We start from the raw sequence: 26,713 nt of genomic DNA, 5'->3' as shown, positions 1-26,713 counted from the left end.
GAGAAAAACATTTATGATTCAAGATACAAACATGTGTCACTCTCTCTTAGTAAATTTTAGTAAATTCTCCATAATGAGTACATTTTACCTCCAGTGTTGTTATATGAACGTTTTCTCTTTTCATTACACATGAAGTGCTTGATATGCCTTTAAACCAAACAAATTAGCATTCATTTATTGCTAGCATTCATTCAGCTAAGCCTCCTCCACTCCTGGCTCAAGTCTTGGGCTTGTATGCCAGGCCGAATTTCTATCCGTCTATTTTCATTTCTTCCAGTTTCCCATCTTCCTTTCTGGGTCCTTCAGGTACCTATCCCTGAAAAACACATTTCCATCTCTCTTTAATCTCCTGAATAGCATAAATGAGCCGCTTTGAAAGCCACCTGTGCGAACATGTCTTGCGCATAGAGGGAGGGAGGAGCAGGAGCTCGACCACACCTACCACCACTTCCTCTTTCACTGCTCGATCTATTTCCTTTACCAGACCCAAGTGAAAACCAAGTGCTTTGCTTCCCTGCGTTGGTTTGGAGAATCATGCTATGTTTTGTTATTCTTGTTGTTATGTAATAACAAATAATATTTATGTTAAGTCCATTGTATCTATTTAATATGTTAGTATAATTAAGAACTATTTTAACAAATGTTTATTGTTAACAGCTGTTGTTATTATTACTGGATTTGTAAAACAGCTGTTATGTAACACATATCCTACGAGTGGTGAAGTGGTGACTGAGGAGTGGTTCGTAAGGAATGTGGAAGGGGAAGTGAATCCACACTTCTTCTCCCTCTCCACATCTCTCTCTCTCTCTCTCACTCCCCCTTCCCCCGCTCTGTTCGCTTTCAAAGCGGCTCATCTATAGTTGATTAATTATTCCTCTCTATGCACTAATTACTGCATGTGTTTTTTCATTTGGCATTTTAAATCTTCATTTCCGTATTTTACTTCTTCTTTTCTATTTCATCTCCTTTTTCTTACATATTCTTCTCTGCATGATATGGATGAAAGTGGTGAGAACCAAGTAAACAAAAGTAACAGTGACTGTAATTGGAAACCAGTAGACAGCATAGTGCAAATGTCCTTTACTTTCTGACAAGCCTAATATTCGGGTACAGTACTATTCTGATGTCTTACCCCTACATTGTGAAGGAAGCCTTATTTAAAACACTTTGGTATTGTTAAAGAGCCGAGCCATCCAAGGAGATGCGGGCTGCTATGAAAGTGCTCAACGACGCCTTGCTCAAGTCTCCGAACAGCAACCCCCCTCCCCAGATGAAGAATGCCATCAACATCATTCAACAGGAATGGTTTAAGGTAACACAATTTAAGTAGACAGTATTCTTTTTGTTAACTTTAAATTGTTAATTCTTTAAAATATTCTTGAAGAGAGTAAAGTGCATTATTTAGCAGAAACTTTTCAATTACATCGTTAAACATTTTACCAAACACCATTTCTCTTACTTCTAGAGGAAATTTATCATGAATTCCACTGATCCTGTTAATTGAACTTGGTTTATTCGTGTCCAATCTGTCTCAGAATAAATTGATTTCCTTGTTGAACTCATAGTCATACAATATGTTTTAAAAAATCTTTCTTTAACATTAAATTTTTGTGCAAATTAAGAAAAAATTCCATTAATCCGATTTAAAATATAATTTACTCGTAAGATTACATATGAGGCGTGGCTATTTAATAATGCAACTGACATTGTAAAATATTTTATTTTTATTTTATATATAATCACTTATTGTCTCCTTCAATATACACTCCTTCTCTATCCCTAAAGCGCTCCATGGGAATTTTAAATTATTGGAAACAGTGCTGGAAGTCATCTTCTGCCAGCTCCTTCAGGATCAGGACACGTCCCGTTTTCTCTTCTACAGCTTCCACAGACTCAAATCTTGTCCCTTTTAATGCAGATTTCACCTCAGGGAGCAGGTAGAAGTCACATAGTGCAAGATCTTGTGAATAAGGTGGATGTTCTAACACTGGGATGCTGTACTTGGCTAGGAACCTCTTGACAGATAACGCGGAATGAGTTGGCTCATTGTCTTGGTGGAGCACCCATGATTCGTCCTTCCACATTTTGGGGTGTTTTTTTCCTTACTCTTTGACGTACTTTAGAAAGTACTTCAAGGTAGTAATATTGATTAATTGTTTGACCTTCAGGAACCCAGGGTAGGTATAGCAGAGCAGGTCTAGCAAGAGCCGTGGGCCAAAGATGCGCAGTAGCCTAGAGGTCAGATGTAGGAGTGGGGGTAGCAGCCGGCTCAGTTCACTGCTGTCAGGCGTTGGAGTCGTGTCGTTTCGTTGTGCTGACATCTAGCGTTCACGTGGCCGCACTGTTGTTGTTGTAGGTGTTATATAGTGGTTGTGTTATTGTTGTTTGTACTCAATTACCCATTGGTGGACGAAAAGTATTGCATAGCCAAAGTCGAGAAATCATTACAAATGTGTACAAATTTATGAAACGTGAAGCTGAAACTGGAGCTGCAATACATTTAAAACAAATTCAATGTCGTCTAGTGGAAGCCACGGGTGTATCACTGACGTCTGTAAAGAGAATTATGCAGAAAGCAGAACCGTTGTTCTGACTGAAACCTTGTTTTATACGCCAAATAAAAAAAGACATAGAGTAAAGAACAAAACGGAGTTAGATGAGTTTGATTTGTGCGTTGTCAGGCGAACTGTAAATGAGTTCCACAAAATCAATGGCGAACGACCAACTGTAAACACTTTATTACCAGCTCTCAGAGAAAAAATTAATTTTACAGGGAGTAAATAGTCGTTATGTAAGGTTTTACACAAGCTAAACGATTAAATAGTTCTAGGATTTTATATAGGCTAGATAATATTATTTCGTCATATATAGTTTTAAAGCCATAGATGATGTAATTACTAATATTAATGTATAAGTAGTTATGACTGCGGTTTGAATGTCGTATCTGTGAATAGTGGTTGCTTGTGAGCACGTCGGCTCCGCTTGGCGAGGCCAGGCGGCTCAGTGCTTCCCTCCCTCTCGCCCCTCTATGCCCTACTCCACTTCCCCTCTCGTGCCGGTCACGGATCTTGCTAGACCTGCTAAGTTATACACAATGCCATGGCTGTGCAAAAAAAATCATCATTGCTTTAAATTTTGAATTGCTCATTCGAGATCTTTTGTCTCTCGGTTAAGTTGGGCTCTTCCAGTGCATGGATTGGAATTGGCACTTCGTTCATGAGTAAAAAAAAAAAAAAAAAAAAAAAAAAAAAATCATCACATGTTATTATCGTTTCCCAAAAAAAAATTTGGATAATTTTCAGTCGCGTACAAAGTATCAGTACAAATATTTTTGCGACGTTCTTGTTGTTCAAACGTTACAATTTTAGCTCACACTTTTCGCATGTTAAAATTGTCATATAACATATGCTGTACTCTTTCTTTATCAATAACTACAGTTTCACTAATTGCCCGAATACCTAATCGGCGGACAGGCCGATTCAAATTACCGATTTTTTCCACATTTTCATCTGTTTTTGACGTTAAAGGGTGACCTGGCCACGAATCATCTTCAATATCTTCTCTGCCATCTTTAAAATGCTTAAAACCATTAAAAAATACATGCCCGCGATAAACAGTCACTGCCATACACTTCTTTCAATAAGTTGTAAGTTTCAGTGGCAGTTTTTCCAAGTTTAAAGTACAATTTCATAATAATAAGTTGCTCTACTATTACACTACGATAACCATTTTATTCAGCAAAACAAAAAAACAACAATAACCCGAATGTAGGCGTTGTTTACAGAAGCTAGACTAGCCACACTTCGTATTTACAACTCTTATAACATGACAGAATTTAATTTTACAGAATTTTCTCGAGTGACAATTATGTAAAATAAGGCACATTTTGAGTACAGCTCGTACGTGTAATGATTTTTTGAAAATAAGCTTGTGAATTGCTAAAAGCAAGTTAATCATTTCGAATGTTTAACATTGCACAGATCTAGGACTAATTACTTCAGTGACACCTTGAAAACTCGAATTTCAGTTGTAATAATTTCTTGATAGCATTAACTTTACTTTCCTTTTATAAATCTCTTTGAAATTTTTGTAAGACTCAATGAAAATGTACCTCTTCAATGTGCCATAGAAGGTTGGTAACCTCAGTAAGAAAAAATTTTATCATCTCAGACAAAAATATAAATATGTATTTAACTCAAATTTCTATACTATTTAATCTTTATAAAAACAATTTCTCTTGCCAATTTTTGCAAAGTAAAAAATGACTCGGCAATGTCCGTTGCAGGTTACTAAAGTAAAGTCCTTTGTTAAATACATGAACGAAGGAAAGTTTGGAATTTGTTTTATTTAATAAAACTTACAACAATCTTACTTATTTAAAAATGTAAAATAATAATAGTTTCAGCTGTCAGTTATTACAATTTTTTCTTTACTACGAGTGTGACAAATCTAATAATGAAAACATTCAGAACATGTTGATTTGGTGTATTTTGTATGTTTTCCTATAAGTTACACTGGTATCTACCAAAAGCTACTGCCAATTTTAATTTAAGTACATTAAAATTAAACCATAAAAATAAATTTGATATTTTTTACCAATAAATTTGATCCTATACTTTAAACCTATATTTTATAATCTTCAAGATATAGAGTCATTGTAACAAATTGTTGTAAATTATTGTAGCTGTGGTATTTTTTTTAGAGACAGATTTGTAAAAGCATTCAAATTTATGTATTTATGTTGTAACCTTTTTTCAGATATCCAGCACGGCCAGTGCAAATCCCCTGGATGTGGAAGATTACCTGGATTGCCTGGAAGAGATGTCCGGTCGTCTCCTTGAATATGTTGTTAACATGACAGATGTCAGCGTAAGTTTATGAATTTTTTATGAAAACCATATGTAATATTTTTCACAAAGTTTAAGTATTATTAGCAAAACGATCCATTTTTATGGATAAAAATATCATAAAGAACACTTTTTTAAACTTTTTATGACAACGAAATCATGAAACATATTTTCACTTTTTTATTCACTTTCTGCACCAAATCATCAGTGTTGACTGAGGATTGTTGACTCTATTTCTTATCATGACCATTCTTACGGCAATCTTATAGGTCATGAATATTATTTTTAAATTCAAATTAAGAGAGTAGACCAAAAATATCATTGCTTCATAGCACTAAAAGCACTTCATGTAAATCTTGTTTTTGTTTGAAACTGAATATAATTAATAATAAATAATAGAAATGCCTTTATTTTCCAAGTGTATTCTCAGTTATGAACTGTTTTTCAGATCGACTTAGGTCTACTTATAAATAAAATACTTACAATAATAACAACAAATAATAAATATATATAAAACAATTATATATATATATATATATATATATATATAGATATATATAAATATATATATATATATATATATATAAAACAAGAACATTAAAATACCCAAACCATGGTGTACAGCATGTGGGAGGTGGGCAAATTATACTTAAATTTACTTTGTACAAGAGAAATGTGGAATATGTACGGGACTTTCAACAAAATGCGCAAAAAGTTAAAAAATAAAATAAGCATGTCTAATGCTGATTTTTGTGATCAAGTTCAAGGGTATAAGACAGTGACATCTTTGTGAAAGAGAGGGTAGAGGGTTGTGAGTTGAGTTGACAGTTCAAGACCACTTGCCACCAGTGAAAATGTCGTGGTGTTGCGTGGGCCCGCTGACTGATCATTTTAGACCCGGAATAGTCTGGGAATTTTAACAAAATGGAGAGTCACAGAAAAGTCAGGTAATTTCACGATAGACTGGAAAAACTATCCGGTTATTCTTGCAGGGTGCCTACTGGTTACAGAAGTCCCGGAAAAGTTACAAATTTTAATGAGTGGTTCATGGGAATTGCCTAAATTCACGGATTATGACTTTGTGACAAAAATTTTCTGTTTAAAATATATGTTTTATGGCATTGTGATAATAACTAGTGATGTGTCAAAGCAAAATCTGAAATCTAAAAAAATCTTCAAGAAAAATGTAAGTCCGAAAATCGATTGATGGGATTCTACAATAAAATCTGGGGAGACTCGCCACGTCATTAATTATCAGCTGATCATCATTATACAAGTTACCCATGGAAAAAAACGTTTTTTTTTGTATTTTGTGTTTAAAAAATCGTTAGTAGATCATCTTATTAACCCTCCAACTGATGACCGACGGCACAGACGTTCATCAATACCGCTTGTGAACTACATTGTGTATAATGTTTAAAACTGTCTGGAAATCTGTTATACAATCAAATAAAGGGCCAAAAGTATGAAAGACTTTTATGAATGAGTAACACTATAAGTTCGACATACTATAGAAAGTCCTAATCGACATATACGATTAGTAAATTATGTATGAGTAATGTAAAGAAATAAAAATGTTTGATGATAGAAAAATTTAATTTAGATCTAATAATGCAAATACAGCAGACAAACTAAAAGTTTTATAAATATTAAGTATTTTTATTGTTCTTTTTGAAATATAATAAAAACCCATATGGATTTTGCATATAATTTAAAATAATTTTAGATAGCTTATATTTAATGTTCTATTCGAGAATGGTAAGGTTGAAATCCAGTCTATCGTAGTAGATGATTCTATCAGCTTGCGCATAACCCAGCCCGTGAACATTCCACATGCAAAGTAACATTTGCATACTGTTACTAGTTTGCTAAATAAATATATGACGAAATGTTTGAAACAAAAAAAATTAATTTAAGCAGTGTTTTAGCACACAAACTTGAAGAATTATATATTTTCTATTAGTTTTTAGCATGTCAAAATAGCAATTTTGTGTCTATTTAAAAGTTTGATACACTGTATTGGTCAAAACATTTTCTTGAATCCGGTGATGTAGTTTTTACATCGGTAAATTAATAAACCCAGGAGCAAGTAAACCACCTCAGGCTGTAATATTCATACAATTATGGAATAATTTCTGTTGACCATGACTACACTAACTTGCAACATCTAATTCAAACCACCTGCTCGATTTAGATACTAGGACTGGCTTGGAAGGGGGAGAATCTGTTGTAATTCTCATATATTTATACTGCATATTACGCGTGTGATTCTATTATTATCCACTGTATTTCTGTAGGCTTTCACAAAGATTTGCCTTGAGTTAAGTCCAGGAAAATGTGCATTGAATCTCAGCACAAACTTAAACCCGTTAGGAAGTTTAATAATTGACATATTTATATTTTAATATGATAAACATTAAATAGGGCTTTAAATTAACAAAAAGTAATGACTTGCAGTGAGACTAATCAATGTTGTTGCAGGGAAACACTGCAATGCATTATGCCGTCTCACATGGAAACTTTGACGTAGTCTCCATCCTGCTGGACTCCAAAGTGTGCAACATCAACCAGACAAATGCGGCTGGATACACCTGCATCATGTTGGTGTCTTTAGCGCAAGTACGGTCCGAAACCCACCGTCAAGTAGTCAGAAGACTCTTTCAGATGGCAGATGTCAACATTAGAGCTAAGCAGGTGTGAAATTAAATACGTACAAGTATATGCGTAGGGTTCTGTTGATTTAACTTTAAAGTATTTTTCAATTAATTTCACTTGTACATTTTTACTAGAGGGACATACATGGTTCTAAAACATGTTATATATGTTCTACGTTGCGTAATCATTGAGATAAAAAAATTACTGAAATAAAATCACACTGTCTCTAAAACTTTAATTGGATATGGTTAGATTGCAATATATATTTTACATATGTATTAAGACATTATCATTTATATTGTCCATTGCACAAAAATTATATTAATTCTTTATTTCATCTGAAACATTACTAAGTTGGAAAAGTAGGTAAGATAAATTGAATTATTTGTATTGGTTCTTGAAGTTCTTGGTGCAGAATAGATTTTTTGTAATGTAAATTATTAATTTTTGTATCAGTACTCTTTTTTCAAAATATTGACTGAAAATAAGAAATACCATTAATTATGTAGAATTTTGCTATTGTCAACTACTCAATCGAGTTTTCTCCAGTGATATTTTTTCTCATTTTTCTGTCATATACATGCTAAGCATAACAAGTATTTAGTTGTTTAAGCTTGTATAAGATTAATAAACCTTATTATTTTGGATAAGGTAACAGATACTGTTGTACACCACTTAGAATGCTGCGAAATAGTTCCATTACATAGTTCATGCAAATTGATCGCTATTATCGATTGTGTGTTAAAAGGACCACAGTCACCAAGTGTTTGATCTCAATCAATAGCTTGTCTCTGGCAGATTCGAGGGTTAACCCTTTAGGGAGTAATATAAAATATTACAAAATGAGTATGGCCATTCTGGAACGGCCTATGGTGTAATAGTGTAAATTGAGAGTATGGACGTTCCAGAACGTCCTAAGAATAAATAAATGTAATATAGCCTATAGTCTTCTAAACATGGAACATCACTATAATAACAATTAGATTATTGTTACAAGTCTTATTGGGATATATAGAGTGAACGTTTTGGGATCGATTTTTAGACAGCTATATATGAACTAAGACGCTAAATAGACGCGCGCATTTGCCAAGTTTCCCTCGCAACAGCTGGTTAGCAGCAACAGCTGTCTTGTTGATCGATCACCTGACTTGGCGCGTAAACGCTTGGCGCCAATATCGTCTATATTTACAACGACAGTCGTCCGTCACTACATTGAACTAGTTGTCTGCCAAGTAGTGTGAGAAGTTGTTCTTTTGTTGTGTTTTAGTTAGTTATAGTGGAATAATTTGTTTTTAGTGTCAGTTATATATAGTTACAGTTATACTCTAGTTAGTTGACTCTACATTTATTTATTGCTCAGAAAAAATGGATCCTGATAGGCTACTCAGGAATGAAGAAAATAAGAAACTGTGTTTATGACATTAGTGAAGGTGACCAACTAACAAGTGACGAAAATGAAGTTCTACAGTCTGATGAGGAATTTTCTGATGATTCTGATGGTGAGTTTGACTCATTTCAACTTAGTTCACCTCCTGAAGATGTCGAAATGTCAGTTGATGATAATATTACTTCTCATAACACAAGTTCACAGTCTAATGATTCCCTTTCTACAACTAAAGCTGTTTTTTGTCAAACTTGTAGATGGAGACACAATGATGATGATTTTCAGCCAACAAACTACAATTTTGATAATTCTATGACAGGCCTAAGTATTGATTTAGATGGATTTAGAGGTAATGAAATTGATTTTTTTTCATTACATACTTGATTGGGACTTGTTGTCGCACATATCTTGTGAAATAAACAAATACTATCATCAAACAGTTACCGGGAAATGGCGACATGTCAGAATTTTCTAAATTGAACCGTTGGACGGATACAAATCCTGAAGAAATATATTGTTTATTTGGAGTAATTCTCCTAATGCCACATGTAAAAAAAAAAATAGTTTAAGACGATATTGGACTAAAGATCCCCTATTACAAACACCTATCTTTTCAAAGATTTTTACCCAAGACAGATTTCTCTTGCTTCTCCGCATGCTACATTTAGATGACAATTCTCTTGTTACTGGCGGAGACAAGTTGTACAAGATACGGACCGTAACTGAGACAGTGAGACGTAAGTTTTCTTCCAGTTTCTATCCAGGACAAAATGTTGTGATTGACGAGAGCCTTGTGTTATGGAAAGGAAAACTAGCCTTTCGACAGTTTTATACCATCTAAGAGAAGCCGATTTCGCATAAAGATTTTTGTGCTGTGCGACTGCAAAACAGGTTTAGTCCTTGACTTTCTTGTGTATACAGGTAAGAGTACCCAATATGTTACCGCAGATAATGATGCCAACATTTCAGCAAAGGTAGTTTTCGACATTGATACAACCATACTTAGAGAAAAACCATATACTCTATGTCGACAATAGGTACTCCAGTCCACAGTTATTTGAGCAATTGCATGAAAAGCAAACAGGGGCATGTGGTACAGTAAGAATGACTAGAAAAAACATGCCATGCCTCCCTAAAACAATGAAGGGAGGGTGAAGTTGTAGTTAGATCTAATGAAAAAATGGTTAAAGTAAGATGGTTGTGATAGACGTGAGGTAACAATGCTAAGCACTGTCCATAGCCACGAAATGCTAGATGTAACAAGACAAGGAAAAACTGTAAAAAAAAACCGAAAGTTGTAATAGAATATAATAAAAATATGGGATCTGTCGATAAGTCAGATATGATGATTTCCTTCAACGAATCTTCAAGAAAAAACGAGAAAGTGGTAACAAGGAAATTATTTTTTCATATTGTAGATATTTGTGTTCTAAATTCATACAATATGTTCAAGCTGCACAACAATTCTAAAATATCCCTGCTAGAATTTAGAATCAACCTAATACGACAGCTGCTCGAAACTCACCACTCGTCTGAAGAGAGAGTAGCAGTTCAACGGACCACTGGGACCGAAATGCCGGCGCCAAGCACCCTCTGCGCCTGACAGCTCGTCACTTCCCCTGGCCTACACCAACTCCAACTGGACAGAAAAGGAAAGTGCAACGGAAATGCTTTGTATGTGCTAATACCACTTTGAAGCCTAAAAAGAGGAAAGACACCACGTTTGAATGTGTTGAATGTAATATTGGACTATGTATATATCCATGCTTCGAAGTCTTCCATACCAAAGTCAAATTTTAATTTTCACAATAAAAGTCAAATTAACTTTAAATTTTAGTCTTAAACCATAATTTTTATGTAAAACGAATAAAGTTTGATCAATATTAATAAATTTCAAAGAAATTTTTTCTTACTCCTTAAGGTCATTTTTTAGTATTATAGGCTACTCTTTAATGTACTGTAAAAATGGACGTTCTGGAAAATGCTCAATGGAACCACATAGTGTGATGTAAATTATATCACAACGTGCAACTCGGCTTCAATTTATTTATAGATACAGTACATTTTTATTTAGATCCTACAAAATTTTTGAACTCAAACAGAATACAACAAAAACTGATGTTGTCACTAACCTACCCTCAGGCAAGCTATTGATACTTGAGATGGGTCGTTGCAACCTCATTGCGACCCTCCCTAAGAGGGTTTGATTATGGAACCATGACAACAAAGTAATAAAAGGAATTGTCTATATATAAATTGTCTGGACTTGTTCTATATACCGTCAAATTTTTCAATAATAATAGAAAAAAAACCATAATTATTGTTTAGATTAAACGTCTATGTGTAACGAAAAAAGTGTGTAAGCTTCACAAGTTTGAAACAAATTATTGTAATGTGTTTTTAATGTTTCTCCATGTATCCCAATGAATACCTAAAAATTGATTTACCTAAAAAAATTAAGCAATCGTGTGCCCTTTGGGCTACATTTTAACCATCGATATTCAATTGGTAAGTCTTTAACTTTTAGCTATGTTATATTTAACAAATCCGATCAAGACAGGATTAAACAATAAAACCGCAATAAGGAAATTCATAGCAATGTGTACCCCTTTGTGTGCACAGACGTGCTTTATGAGAGCCTGCTGTGTACCTGGTCAGGTACATGTCATCGTGAACGTATTAACATTGGAGATTTTATTTCTATTCTGCACTTTTTAATCTGTAACAATGTTTTAACATTTTTCATGTTTTATGGAGTAATCAACATTTAAATTTATAACTTATTCAAACTCCATTAATAATTATAATATATCATATTTTATGTAGTTTGTAATATTGAATCGAAACAAAATTAAATAAATTTAATGTTATATTAAAAAGATTTCAATTTCACGGATTTTCAAAAAGTTTAAATTTTAACCATCGATTATTAATTGGTAAGTCTTTTAACTTAGCTATGTTGCAATTTTAAGAAATCCGATGATGCAGATTAAACAATTACACGACACAATTAGAAGTAACAAAATGAATATGGTGTTTTGTTGCAACAGACCTGTTAGCTCGAAGATCGACAGATCTAATCCACTGCGAATAGTAATGTTAGGAGTGGATAGGGTTACTCGGTCGACAGATCTAATCCACTGCGAATAGTAATGTTAGGAGTGGATGGGGTTACTCGGTCGACAGATCTAATCCACTGTGAATAGTAATGTTAGGAGTGGATGGAGTTACCTCAGTGCTAAGGCTTTTAGCAAGGCTAGACCTGATGGAGATTGGTAGAGATTGGAACAGTACAGAGAGTCAAAAATTGTACTGCAAAAATCTTCCTATGGTTTCTGTTCCATGGAAATGCTCTCAATCTCTCTTATTATACCGTAGAAGTTACACAGAAGACCCTATAGGTTTAAGTGAAATAGAGGTTTCTTGAGATTCTTTCCTTACAGGATGAAATAAGTTAAACCTAGAACCAGCTGATATCACTTTGTGTGAGCTGTTTATTAATTTTTAAAATCGTAATAACCGTTTCGAATTTGAACACTGTAGCATGGGCAGACTGCCTTAATGCTAGCAGTGTCACATGGACGCTTGGACATGGTGGAGCTGTTACTGCAGTCGGGTGCCGACATGAACATCCAGGACGAGGATGGCAGCACTGCGCTCATGTGTGCGGCCGAACACCATCACATAGAGATCGTCAGACTTCTGCTTGCACAACCCGACTGCGATCTCTCCATCAGAGACTATGTGAGTGTCTTTAGCCCATGGTATTCACAACTTAAAAGAGTATTTTCTTTTTACGAGTTTAATTTGGAAACACATTTCGGGAATAAATACTATTGTGGAATGTCACATATCAATATACTTAGATTACTAATGTAATGAAAGTAACTAAAACCCTTTTAAAATCTTTTTATTACATACATGTGTTTTGATTTTTAACCATCATCAGTGTACATTGACCTCTAAATAAATAAATAATAAACAATTAGATATACACATGTGGACCTTTTAAACATATGTTAAATTTAAATGACACAGTTGTAATTTTCTTATTAGTAATCTGTATTTAATATTTTAATTTTTTCAAAAAACGGATTTGTCTTATTTTTCAGATTACTATTTAAAATGTTATGAGGATGTTTATTATAATTTAGATAGATATGTAATTCTTCTTTTGTGTTTAATTTCTCTCCTTTCCTTTCGATATCTAAAATTTCCATGTTCTTTTCAATATTTGTGTAGTTATGGTCAGTTTCCAATAAGTGTTCAGCAAAATTTGATTTTATTGTAGACATGTTATTTGTTTTCAAAGCTTGTATGTGCTCTTTAAACCTTTCATTAAAATTTCTTCCAGTTTGCCCAATATAATAGCTTTTGTAAGTAATAATGAATGTAATAGTCAGATCAATTGAAGATATTAGAACAGAAATCAAATTAACATTTCACCAAGATAGCATTGAAGAAATTGATATTAATACACAGCAATGGATCAAACCTATCATTTTAAAGAAAAAACAAGTTCATCTTAAGAAGATTAATAAATTGATTAACTCACAGGAAGACAATAATTAAAAAAAAAAACTATACATTTGATGATAATGAAGATTTCTGCCCAAGAATAAAAAACTTATCATCTATCCAATTTAATGCTGAGGAGTTGGCCCTATTGGACAAATCACTCAAATATAATATAAATCTTGACTTTAAAATTCAAACAATCAAAGATGATCTAATCAATTTAGAAACAGCTATAAAGAAAACAGACACAGAACTCCAAGAACCTTTCCGATATAATCTTGTCCATGAACAAAACAAAAGTAATTTAAAAGTACAAAATCCTAAATCAACGGTTAAAATAAAAATTTCTTTTTATGATCACGAGGCTGCTCTGTTGCCTCGTATGACAATCGTCCAAGTGTGAAAATGCTCAGTCAATAAACTCTTTATCTTGGTAAGGATATACTTGTGGAAGAGATCTTATATCTACATACTTAATAGGCTGAATAAACTCTGTCATCCAAATATTACTAAATGTTAATAATGTTTACAAAATGTTCCAAATTGTTTATTTTTTGGACGAGGCCTTTTAAAAAAAAAGTTTTCATCATCAGGCGACTCCACAAATAAATAATTACATTATTTTTGACACAATTAATATTAAAATAACATAATATGGTGTATATATGCACTTACAACAATTTTGGAAATATTTCAGCCAGTATGAAATATTAAATATAACTACAGTTAAATTTTTGAATAAATTAAGAAGAAAGAAGACTGGAATTTTCAATAGTCTTCTGTAATCCAAGTTTGAATTCCTCTTATTTGTATAAATTTATTTATTGATAATAGATAATATGTGAAGTAACAAAATTGTTTTAAATATTTACCATTGTTCAGTAAAACAAAAAACAGTAACACTATGTTTAGACATTTAATTTGTATTGTAACACATTGTGTTTCATCTAGGATGGCAGCACTGCATTGAATATTGCTATGGAAGCAGGAAACCGGGATATTGGGGTCCTGCTCTATGCTCAGGAACACTTCTCTCGGGGCTCCTCACCTCACACGTCTCTGAAACATAGGCGACCCAAGAGTACCACCCCGACACTACGAACTCCGACTTCGCCCCAACCACGCACCAAACAAGACCATTCATTTTAGATTTCTGACGTCAATTAGTTTTATGATTTTCTCACCAACATAAACAACGTTAATTAATAGTACTTATAAGATACACAGTGCCTTTTCTCGTCTTCGAGAGTTGCAGAATAAAACCTACGGAAATTGATTTGTAACTTTTCTGCAAAATTAGTTTGACTTTACTAACAAAGCATTTCTGAATGATGACCCCCTGAAAAGTGCAGCATGCACACTGGCCATACATTTACCGCAGGTTTACTATTTTTATTTTGCCTCATTCAATCTGTACCTAACTATCTACTTTGAACCGTGGTTAGGAAAATAACGTAAAACTGGTGAAAAGAGGAAAAATTTTAATAAAACATTAACATCAATTGTGGGATGGCTGTTTCCTGCCATCATTTTTTGAATTTGTGTGTTACATTAATAGCTATTATTATTGTTATTATTATTATTAGTAACGGTGTGCTTTTATTAATGCTGGGGTATATTTTAATATAAAATAATAAATTTTAAAAACAATGATATCTACTTAGATTATGAGGAACAATTAAAAATAGAACTACAACACTGGGATGTTGGATCCCTAGCAATTTAATAATTTCCTCTTCCTTTGCCAGTTTTATGATAAAGTACAATTAAAAGTCTGATTGCACTTCCCTGTCACAAATGGTTTAAGGATGAATAAAATGTATGATTTCAATTATTGATCCAAATGTAGATGCACCTTTTCATATATTCAACCATGGTTTTATTCTTTTGTACAACGAATTAAAATGTTTATATTTTCATACTTGTAGTAACTTTACTTTAGTCCTAAAAAATAATATTTTAATAGTAGCAGCTTCAAGTTTTTGTTTTGGATGAGTTTCAAGTCATTTAATGGACACATATTATGTCTATAATTTACTCATAAGTGGCAATAATGCATGCTTTTTCAGAACAAAGTGAAGTAACAATTCAACATGTGTGTTTCTTGTCAATTTGAACATTTAGTTTGGTTCATGTAATTGCATAGAGTACATACGTTAATATGCTTGTGCATATAACTCATTATGAACTTTGAGTGTTTCAATATTAGAAGTTAACAGTAAGTTATATGACAATATGATATAAAAAAAGTGCATGAAAGAACTTAGTGAAATTAGTTTTACCCTACAGACTACTGTTGGTTTGAAATGTTAATTTTTATCATTGCAATTTGTGTTTTTGCATTATGTTATTTATTTATTTAGACTATAAATTCAACAGCAAATAACAAGAACAGTGTACATTCCATAATTTGTCAAGCCGTATGTCTAGTCATGTACATTCAGTTCTTAGTCTACAGGTTAAGAGTCAATACTTAGTTTGGATATTTGTCAAATTATTCTTCAATTAATATATTCAATTTTTCACTGTTTTGAACAACCTCCTTCTGTTTGAACTAATGTTATCATAATACAATATCAAAACCTAATGTAATTCCATTTTATTTGAAATACTGTGATTTTTCTGTATTAGTTCTGTTTTAAAGTTGTATTGGATCTTTTCCAAGTAAATTTAATTAAATTTGTTCTCTCCTACTTGACTTGTATTTATCATCGACCAGAAATAAACACCTCTGGGAACTGAAATTTTCTCACATTCCAACGATGTATTCAAGAAAATATGAACTGACTGTACAAAACTCTTAACACCACGATTGGTGATATAATTTTATCAAAGTCTGACAGACAGTGTAAAGGATTGTTCGCACGTACAAATATAGTTTGAAGATGTTTATTGAAGACCCAGCCTGAGCTGTTCTAGGTGTAGGTGCTTGTCTAACTATCTCAGTTCATAGCGTGATTGCTGGCTTCTTTAAACATAAACGAAGTTGTTAGATACTTTAGGAAACATGACACTACAGAGAAAATAAAACTCATGTTTGCATTATTCAGTTTCTGAGTGTTTTCCTCAATGTTAACAATTATTGGCAATTAGCTGCTAAGCGATACAACAACGGAAATCACCAAGAAACTGACACCGGACAAATTGTGCAGTATTTTAGAGTGTACTCTGTTATACTATTTTTCTTACTTTGTGTGCAAAGATGGGAATAAAGGCAATCAATCAATCAATATCCCAATTCGATGCATCGTCTGATTCCTCTAGATAATTAATAAATCCATCAATATGTGACCCTCCTCCACTGATTGGCTTCTTCTGTTCAACATTGACATAGCATTTATATATAATTTATGGCCGACCAGTAAGACTAGGAGTTATCATAGTCATGGAGAAAATAAACACAATATTCTTTAACAAAGCTAGCAGTTTTCCTTGTTACTAAGAAAGATAAACACAAGACTTTTTAACAATTTGCAAAATCCAACACCAGGAACAATTGTAGACAATGTCATTACGTTATTTGAAATTTTTGTCTCTTTGTTTGTTAACCAGGGCTCTACAAGCTATAATATGATACATGACATATTAGGCCTGGATCCAGATAAACTCCACCGCCTAACTTTCAAAGTGACTCACATGTACTATAACTGGAGTGGAACTGTGAGAGTTTCAGCTCCAGTTCAGTATTCTCACAAGTTGGCCTTCTTGATCAGCCAATCCCTACATCACCCACCTAAACCAAACTTAGAAAAGCTTTTTTGAAATGTTTGAAAACCCAAGAACAGATGCCTTTATTGTATTTTTGTACTTTTTTACTCTATAAATAAAGACGATTGGATTGATTGATTGATTGATCTGGCAGTGTCATAGTGCATGCTGCTATGCCTTTCTAAACGCTCTAAATTAGTGTTCAAAAAGACAGATGCATTCAACTCTCCCACCGACTATGAGGTACATAGTGTCAGTTTTCTCTTGATAACAAATTTAAAAACTGGTAGAAATTCAATTCATTGTGTTTTGTGCAAGAAGACATTATGAGCTATACTACAGTTAAAATGATGCCAATTGTTTTGTAAAGAACGAACTATTGTTCACAACAAAAATCGAATCGGCTGACTGCCTGTGGTTAACCTGTTGATTAGTGAGTTTTTTTTTTAGTGCGCATGGCTCAAAAAGTGAGGTTTTTAACTTTTTTAATTTTTGGGATTTTTGAGTATTTTAATTTGGTTAATCAAATAAAAAAAAAAATTGTTTTAATTTTTAAATTAATCACTATAAATAAAATAAATCGCTATTAAATTCTTCGTCTTCACTACCCAAATCCAAAAAGAACTCGCGTATTTCATCATCATTTAGATGGCTACAGCCAGCCATTGGCAACAAAACTAATTAGGTTTGTAATAAATCAGACTAATCACATGAGGAAAACAAAAACATAACCTCTAACACGGGTTTCAATGTCACGGCAAGAGGTAATCTACTGGTTCCCGAGAAGCCACTTGTAGGGCTTTGTTACAGAATGAAACAAAACTGAATGCTCCTACAATCTAGCGGATACTCTGAGAACTACTTGGGCCAGTGATGTTCCGTAGTACTTAACACAGCTGCTAGATGTCTAGAAGTAAATATCCTTACGAGGTGCAAGTATTGCGGTGAAACTAACCAGTAAAACTGTTCAAACCGCAACAGTTACATTGTTACTAACCTATACCTTGGCGCACTGCGCCGCAGATGCTGCGGCGCTACTAATCAACAGGTTAACAATGATCTCATTGAACGAATCAACCATTACGTGTAAAAAAATCGAAGATTCACAATTACAGATTTGTTCAAAAGCATTTTCTTCAGATCAAAAAAAGAAAACTCTACTTTACAGAATTGTGAGCAAAAAACTTAAATATCGCAAATTTTATGCCCGAAGGATACCCAAGCTCCTCACTGATGAACTCAAAACAAAAAGAATGAGATAGGCTCTACAGTTTCTTATTTGGTACCATGAAAAAGGTGACAAATTTCTTAACTACAAAAGTGTTTGTAGAGATTGGCTTACCAAGAAAGCGAACTTATGAGCATACTGAACTGGAGCTGGAACTCTGGCAATTCCATTCCAGTTATAGTACATACGTATCATTTACTAGGCGGTGGATTTTATCTGGATCCAGGCCTAACGTGTCATGTATCACATTATAACTTGTAGAACTCCGGTTAACAAACAGAGACAATAAAGAAGTCATACTGTTCAGGCAACGTTATGACATCTACAACTGATCCTGGTGGTGGATTCTGCAAATTGTTAAAAAGTCTTGTGTTGATCTTCTTGGTTACAAGGACAACTGCTACCTTTACTGATCCTCCATAAATTGGATATAAATTTTATGTAGCAATTAGCTATTTTTCATGTATCATTGTCAATTTTGTGGATTACATGCGAAATTCACTTGTCAACTCTGGACGTGTAATCAAGCATTTACTGTACACAAAAAATATACTGAAAGATTTGCATGCATTATAAATTAAATTGAGAGTTTAATGCATAAAGTTATAATAATAATATTTTTATGTCTATACAAAACGGTACACATTCCGGTGCCAAAACCCAATACTTATTACATATACTTAATACGTATTATATTTCAAATACGATCAGTTTAATGAATTAAATGTTATCAAAACATGATTTGTGGCGGTAAGCGATATTGTATTTTAAAAATTTAACTCTGCAACTTATAAGCTGTATTAATTGTCGATTTTACTCATTGTTGTATTACTTTATTAACCTGCTCAATGTTAGTTTCTTTATTCACACAAAATGGAAATGTGTTTACCGCAAAAGTTAATGTATTATAATACCTGGTATTGTATGTCTACTGTCTTTATTAGACAAACACTATGGTAAGATCATGTAAGTTAGTACAACAATTCAGTGTGTAAAAATGATTTATTATGTAAATATAATGTATTCCTAAAAACTTTACAAGAAAATTGTTAAACTATGTGTATTTAACCCTGGAGAAAATAATTCTGACATTCATCTTTTTGCTGTGTGTTGAGGTGTAATTTAGAAAATATAGAGGTCTTGGTTGTTAACATTTTGAAATTTGCACAATAGTTTCTTACATTCACCTGTTTGTATAGCTATATTTTATATATTACTACTTAGTACATTGAAGAGGAAAGACATAATGACAATGATATATAACATGATTAGCAAAAAAATAAATAAACAAGAATATCTTGCTACGATATTGAGATATATTCTACAGAGTAAGGTTTAGATATTGAGATACCTCTCCTACAGGAAACAATCCCTCCATCTGTTGTGGTACTCTCCTGCAAGGCATGGTTTCCACATATGGAAATAAATCTATAGAGTACAGTCACTGAGATGTTGGAGTTGAAGTATCTCGTTTACAGAGTAAGCATTTCCCCCAGATGTTGAAACACCTTTCCTATATAGTAAGTCTTCTCCAGATGTGGAAGTATGGCTTTAGCGTCCAAATATCTGTATTCATCACAGGTCCGTGGCAGGATCTATTCCCGGCCTCATCGAGTCTGCTCTTACTTGATCTTCCCACACAATTTTTTGTCTTCCTTGTGGTCTTTTGCCCAGTCTTCCTAATGCTTGTGTCGTTTCCCATTCTTCTGACATGGCCCAGCTTTTCCTATTTTTCTGACATGACCCAGACATCTCAACCTTTTTTGCTTCATCAGAGCAACTGGGTCTAGTTTTTGTATTGAGTTAGCAAACATATCAACCTCCACCTCCTTACTTGACCTTATTTCCCCATTTGTCAGTACCCTTTAATCTTATTATTTTTGAAGATTATATCCCTCAGCTTTGTGTTTAACATGTCGCTCTTTTGTAAATTTATTTGTTCCCTGTAAATCGTATCCTCTGTTTTTGTACTGAGAAGTATTTTAGACATGTTATTAGAAAGGTCTACAGTTGGAATGTATTAAGTAGAAAAAATACTATTGAAACAATTCAGACAGTTCTGCAAAAATTATAAATTATGAAATAATATTAAAGCAGTATATGCATATTTCTAACCGAAAACTTAGCAAATATATCATTATTATAACAATTGTGTTCTGTTTATTCCAAGAATATTTCATGTATTCTTGTAGATGCTGTATTAGTTACCAAACTTGACTTATTCTTCATTTTGGAGGCGGAGAAACTATTTATTTGTATACGTAAACTTGAAAACGAAATGAAAGGTTGTATGAAATGTGGTAACCAAAAGGTTTAATTCATATTTCTGTACATAGATTAGCAAGTGTGTTTTTAGTATAATGTACTGTAGTGTATTTCACTGAAATAACAATAGTAAAATGTTTTATACAATACTTTATTTAGTTCAATGGTAATAGAATCTATAGTTTCTGTTATGAGCCTTTATAGAAATAGCATTAATTTAGTTTTCTTTATTCCTAAAATTCAATTTTATGTTTATAAAGCAGTGAAACCATTGTCCCCTTTCCCCAATATTATATATAACAAAAATTATAGCATGTAATGTATACCTGTTTGTTAAAATAATTTGAATTTAATACTTATATATCATCTAGATTCATATCATTACAATAAGCTGATAACTGCAATGAATGTATGACATGTTAATATTTAAATTTAATACTAATAGCGTAAACGATTTTCACAAAGAGTTATAGTGTAAAATGGCTATCTATAAATTTTTCCAATAAAAATTGTTTTAAAACAGAATTATAAGCCTCATATGTAAGCTTTAAAGTACAAATTTCCTACCTTTTTACACATTAACCAAAAATAAGATGAACTTTGTATTTCATTTATTTATCGCAAAAGTATTTAGGTTATGTTTTGTATATTACATGTCATTCCTGAATAATACATATTTTTCTGTACATAAATTAATTTAATATTTATTTTTTAAATTTTTGGATCTCATAAATTGAAAAATTATAACTTTTGACTTGTCTGCATGTTATTATGTGAACTTAAATTTTGTTCCAAATCCATTGGACAGTTCAGTTTTCCAGTAATTCTTGCAATATTTACGTGCAATTTTTTCTTGATTGTTCTCTGTATTTTGGAGCTTTTATGTTATACTCAGTTTATTAATCCAAAAACTGCTTGATTAGATCAAGACAAGAACATTTTTTATGGCTCAAACAATGTTAGTTAAATATCAGTGATGTCGTAACATCAGTTTTGACAGATAAAACGGCGCAAATCACGTCTTTTATTAGTTAAAAAGGTGAAATATAGTGTAGATAAATACTAAGAAGGTTGAATAATTGTATTTAGTATTATTTGTTGTAACTACGTAATAGTGATCTAACTGCAGTACTTATCTTGAAAGTTAATTTTCCATGAATTCTCAAGTAACCCAGTAATGTGATATTTTGATAGTTTCATGTCCTCCATGTCTTCACTAATATAACACTGTTGTAATAACCCCTCATAGTAACCAAACATGATTCCTGTGGGTTGTATGTAAATTTTGAAGTTTTAAACATAATTGAACTCTATGTTTACTAAAAGTGTATTAACATTTAAAAATTATTTACTAATTCGATGTTAGTATTTGTATGTTAACCTTGGAATAGTTGTTTGTAAAACGGCATAAAAACTTCTGATAAAATCAATTTTAAAATTTATTTATTTTCTTAATATTTCACCCCTCATCAATAATTCTTTACTTATAAGATGACTTTTGATCTGGTCAGCTCTACTTTTTTAGCCATTTGAGGACTGACAAAAACAATTTTTTTTCAATACTACTAGAATTTGTTGTTACTAAGTTGCATCAGGTATAAGCAAAAATCCTTGCCCAAAATGAACAATTTGTAGAGGCCTACAAAATAATTCATAACTTGAGTGAAAAAGTATATCTTTATAATTATTTTACTAAAATGTTTCTAACTAAATTGTCTATTGATGTTTAACTATTATGTGCTGGATAAATATTATGATGGGTTTCTCATTGGGATTGAGTGTGCAAACAAAGTTTTTCTGTACAATTTCTAAGTTTCATTATAGTATGAAAACAAAACTTACTTTTAATGTGGGAATATATCTTTATTTTACTGTAGGCTACACTTAAAGAACAGTAATTATGCAAAATTATATCTGAATGGATACAAATAAATCAAAACAGCTGTCTCTGTGTTGTTAGCTGACCATCTGATAATGATCATTCTTATTTGTTTCTGTTTCATGGTAGAAAAAAACGGAGTGATCAGCACAAACTCAAAGATATTCAAACAAAGTTTTCAAGGCGATGAAATTATAAATGTTTGTACAAATCTGTTCGTTAGTAATAAAAAAACACGAATGGACGATATATTGTCCACATCCAGTGGTCTTTGTCGAAAGAACATGGTTGGAACATATATCGTCCATTTGTCCTCAAAAGGGTTAAACGAGTTAAGCTCCAAGATATAGCTATCACAGCTGTTATCAGAAATTTCTGAGACTGTAACTCGTAGCCATAACACAGAGTTAATCTGTCACGGCCACAACACATTTTGGCCCTCTGTAGTCCATGTAGCTACACGTCAGTAGCATGTATATGGTTCATGTTCATAGCAACTTGTAAGGAGGCTTATAAACTTTATATTTTTGGATTGCTATATGAAGTGGCTTATTGCATAATTTTTATAATCATGTAAAATGCAACCAGTTTTACAAATGAAAAATGTAAATGAACGTACTGTGACCCTTTAGGTATGAACTAATGTGATATACCCTACATTTTGAGACAGAAAAATGTAAAACTTCTCATGTTTACAGTTTTCCACTTGAGATATTTGTAGAGGAGAGTAGTTTATTTCAGCATACTGTATCAATGAGGTTTCTATATTTTGAGACAGTTTACACAACACACTATTTGGTAACAAGCATATTAATGATAATTGAAGCTCCAGGTAAGAATAATGTACCCAACTTTTTTATAACTTGTGCTTTATTGTCATCCAGGTGTGAGTCGATATCATATTAATCCATTGAGGAAGCAATTACCCTAGCCTGTCTAGGACTGAATGTTTTAATAGATTTTGGCAAAAATGCATGTGTGTACTAAAATATTAATAGAATGAGTTTGGATATAGATAAATTAGTCAATTTTTCAGGACATTTATGTCTATTTGGTTGCTCTACAATTTTTGTAGTAAGAAAAACAAACAAATCAAAAGCAACTGTTAATATTTTATTACTTTTTTGTTTAAATGTTTCAATAATCTTTATTGAAAACAGCACAAAGGTTTTTTACATAGAAAATGAATTTTTATTGGATTACTTAATTATAAAGCATAATAACAAAACAATCAAAATTCGCTTACATTTTTTCATTTTTTTAATAAATTTATGACAAGCTCCTGAATTAGTTGTCTGGGAGACGAGATAAAATTGTTTATTACATTCAATTGTTATTATTAAAACGATAATTAAAATAAACTGTTTACATTACATACAATGACCATTCATTTACTTTTTATAATTCAGTTTTGTGTCAGTCTTTGAGTATCTTTGATATCTCAATATCATTGTCCAAGTATCTGTCTACTTCTGAAGTACGCAAATTGTCTTGTTCCGTGGAGTAGGGGAAGAACAAAAAACTCATTCAATAACTATAAACAGCTAAACACTAAACATTGAGAACATGGTACATAGAATGTAAGAAGGACATTGAAGTGACGAAAACTGAGCATATGGCAAAATGTAAACCATAACAAAACAAGCTATTAATTGTAGTTTCAGTGTGCAAACATAACAAATCAAAACGGAATAATTGCTTATAAGGATGCACGAGGGCACAAAACTGCGATCTAGCGGAAAAACAAACCAATAGGTAAGTGTTTAAATAAAAAGAGGACAATAAGTGCCACTCGGGCAAGATTATTTAGTCTCGCTTGGCCGCAACAAGTGACGCTCGGGCAAGTTCTCCAATGGGTTAAAGGCATTGAGTGTCTCAGCGTAAGAAATCCAACTCTCTCCCTTTCTTGTAAAAAAGTCAAGGTCTGCTTAGTTTATTTATTTAGACAAAACCAAATGCTAAAAAATAGTGATAAACACATTTCATCACATACAATGGGGTATACTGTTGACAGAACTATTCTTATATGTTCATCTGTTTTAATTGTTTGCTAGTCAACATTATAATGAATTTGAAAGACTGCCACTAAGTCTACAGACAACTACGGCAAAATTTCGATATGTTCAGTGTCAAAATGTATTGGAAACTGCCAGTCATAGACCTGATGGTTGCCATATAAACATAATTATGATATATGTGGTATAGTAGTCACGGCTTTGTTCAAAGCTGGAAGTTGGGTGTGGAATGTGATCAATATTTGGCGTACCAGTGCCGTCACACTTTTTGTCCTACTCGTATTTTCTCAACATTTTCTTCAGCTTATAATCATCTATATAAACCGGCTGTTTGTTAAGCAATCTCTGTTTAGATATTAAAAAAAGTAATTTGTTTTTTCCTACTATACAATTGAAAGCATATGAGTAAATATCAGTTACTCCTCTAAATGAGTGCCTCATACATAGAATAGAATATATTTATTGCGTTACCAATATATATTACATTGTATTACAATAGTCAATAATACCAATGTTTTACAGTATTTATCTTAAAAACTAAATCCATTCACTCGACTTTCCATACAGCTGCACGTAGGCACACATTCATACACATACAAAGAATCCAAATTCAAAATTCGTGGGCAGGATTGCAACACCGCCACGAATATCAATTCCAAGTGTGCTCCATGAACTTGCGAACTGAGTAAAAAGCACAAAACTCCAGGTAGTGTTAATTTGGGTTTTAAATTTCTTTGGATTTGTTCCTAAATTAAGTGTTTCAGGGAGATTGTTAATGAATTTGATCCCAGCTTGAGAAGGGAGCGTTCAAATGCTGCTGTTGTATGCCGTCGAGCTCAAAAGTGCTCCCAGCTCTTGTCTCGTATCTGTGTATATCACTACCCTGTGTCAATATACACTGAAATCAACAGTAAAATGAAGTCTCTAAAATATACAAGCTGGGTAGAGTTGGCAAGTTGAGCTCCCTGAAGGCACTTCGACATGGCTCTCTGTTGCTCAATCTTGCGATGATTCGAACAGCTTTTTTTGCAGTCTGAATACTCTTTCCAAGTTTGATATTACACAACTGCCCCACAGAGAAATTTCGTACAACAGGTATGGAAATATTAATCCATAGTAAGCCACCATTAATACATCAGACGTACAAAGCTTTGATAAATTTTGAAAGCACAAAAATTCTAGTTGCCAATTCAGCACATACACTTTCAATGTGAACTTTACAGGTTAATTAACCCTTTATCTAGGTATATTCCTAGAAATTTAGCAGAATCAGTTTCCTCCAGAACAATGTTATCCACCATTACTGTTGGGGTTTCATAAGTATTCAATACACGTAAAAAGAAGTTTATGTAATTTGTTTTTTTCATCATTAGTTTGTAAGATTATTTACGAACACGTTGGGAAAAATAATTTTGGATCATATTGAAACTTGCAAGAAAATTGCTAGTGGAACTCCTTCCTGAGCCTTTCCCGTCTTATGCAGTTGTACTATTGTGAAACTAAGAATGAAATTTCTAACTCACGGAGCTGATTTTTGATGATGAATCAACAGGAACAATTTTGTAACTGGTTAAATATTCTATTTAAAAATCCATTAAAAGCTGAAATTAAAAATGCACATTCAGAACTTCAACTAGTTGAGGTAATTGCAAATAAGATCTTGAATGAATACTATAAGGAATGCAACATGCATTTTGTAGCCTAGGTTTAATAAATAGTTGTATTGATTGATAATTTATTAATAGTCATTCAGCAAGTTGTTGCATATCCATTGTTGCAAGCGATTACTTTCAAGAGAACAAAACACTTGGCAAGTGGAATATTTTCAGGTTTGGTTCAACATATCTGTGAATAAACTCCTTATAGTACCTCTAAATAAAACCAATGTTAATATTATGATACATATATACTGCTGTTTAAGCAATCATTTCAGATTGACTGTGATTTTTATGAGATTTCTAAACACTGGGTAATTCCTGAATATGAATTCACTATTAAAAGAGATAAAATAAATAAATTAGTTGAGAGCTGAATTTTCTGATTTTGTCCAAATTTACAAACGTAATTTTATGTGAAAACTGGTTATTTTTTCAACAGAGCAACTAAGGCTGTGAAACTTATAAGCTTAAGCTATTAGGTTAGAATGCTTCCTGTATGTCCGCATCTACCATGTTGAGGTCACTACTTCAGAATTAAATAGCACAATTCACTTTC

The 26,713-nt window shown here is 32.6% G+C and overlaps 1 protein-coding gene across 3 annotated transcripts in view; it reads left to right on the top strand.

Moving 5' to 3' along the window:
- LOC124368850 (KN motif and ankyrin repeat domain-containing protein 3-like) overlaps window positions 1-22,047 on the top strand; it is a 135,117-nt gene extending 113,070 nt beyond the window's left edge. For all 3 annotated transcript variants that reach the window (XM_046826296.1, XM_046826295.1, XM_046826297.1), the window contains 5 exons: window positions 1,183-1,312; window positions 4,759-4,869; window positions 7,329-7,541; window positions 12,430-12,630; window positions 14,356-22,047. In XM_046826296.1, the coding sequence (XP_046682252.1) occupies window positions 1,183-1,312; window positions 4,759-4,869; window positions 7,329-7,541; window positions 12,430-12,630; window positions 14,356-14,553 (853 nt within the window). In that variant the 3' untranslated portion in view covers window positions 14,554-22,047. The remainder of the gene's footprint in view (window positions 1-1,182; window positions 1,313-4,758; window positions 4,870-7,328; window positions 7,542-12,429; window positions 12,631-14,355) is intronic.
- Window positions 22,048-26,713: the final 4,666 nt, after the last annotated feature.

The sequence above is a fragment of the Homalodisca vitripennis genome, chromosome X, assembly GCF_021130785.1.
Source record: "Homalodisca vitripennis isolate AUS2020 chromosome X, UT_GWSS_2.1, whole genome shotgun sequence".
Lineage (NCBI taxonomy): Eukaryota > Metazoa > Arthropoda > Insecta > Hemiptera > Cicadellidae > Homalodisca > Homalodisca vitripennis.
This window is presented reverse-complemented; position numbering and strand designations above follow the sequence as displayed.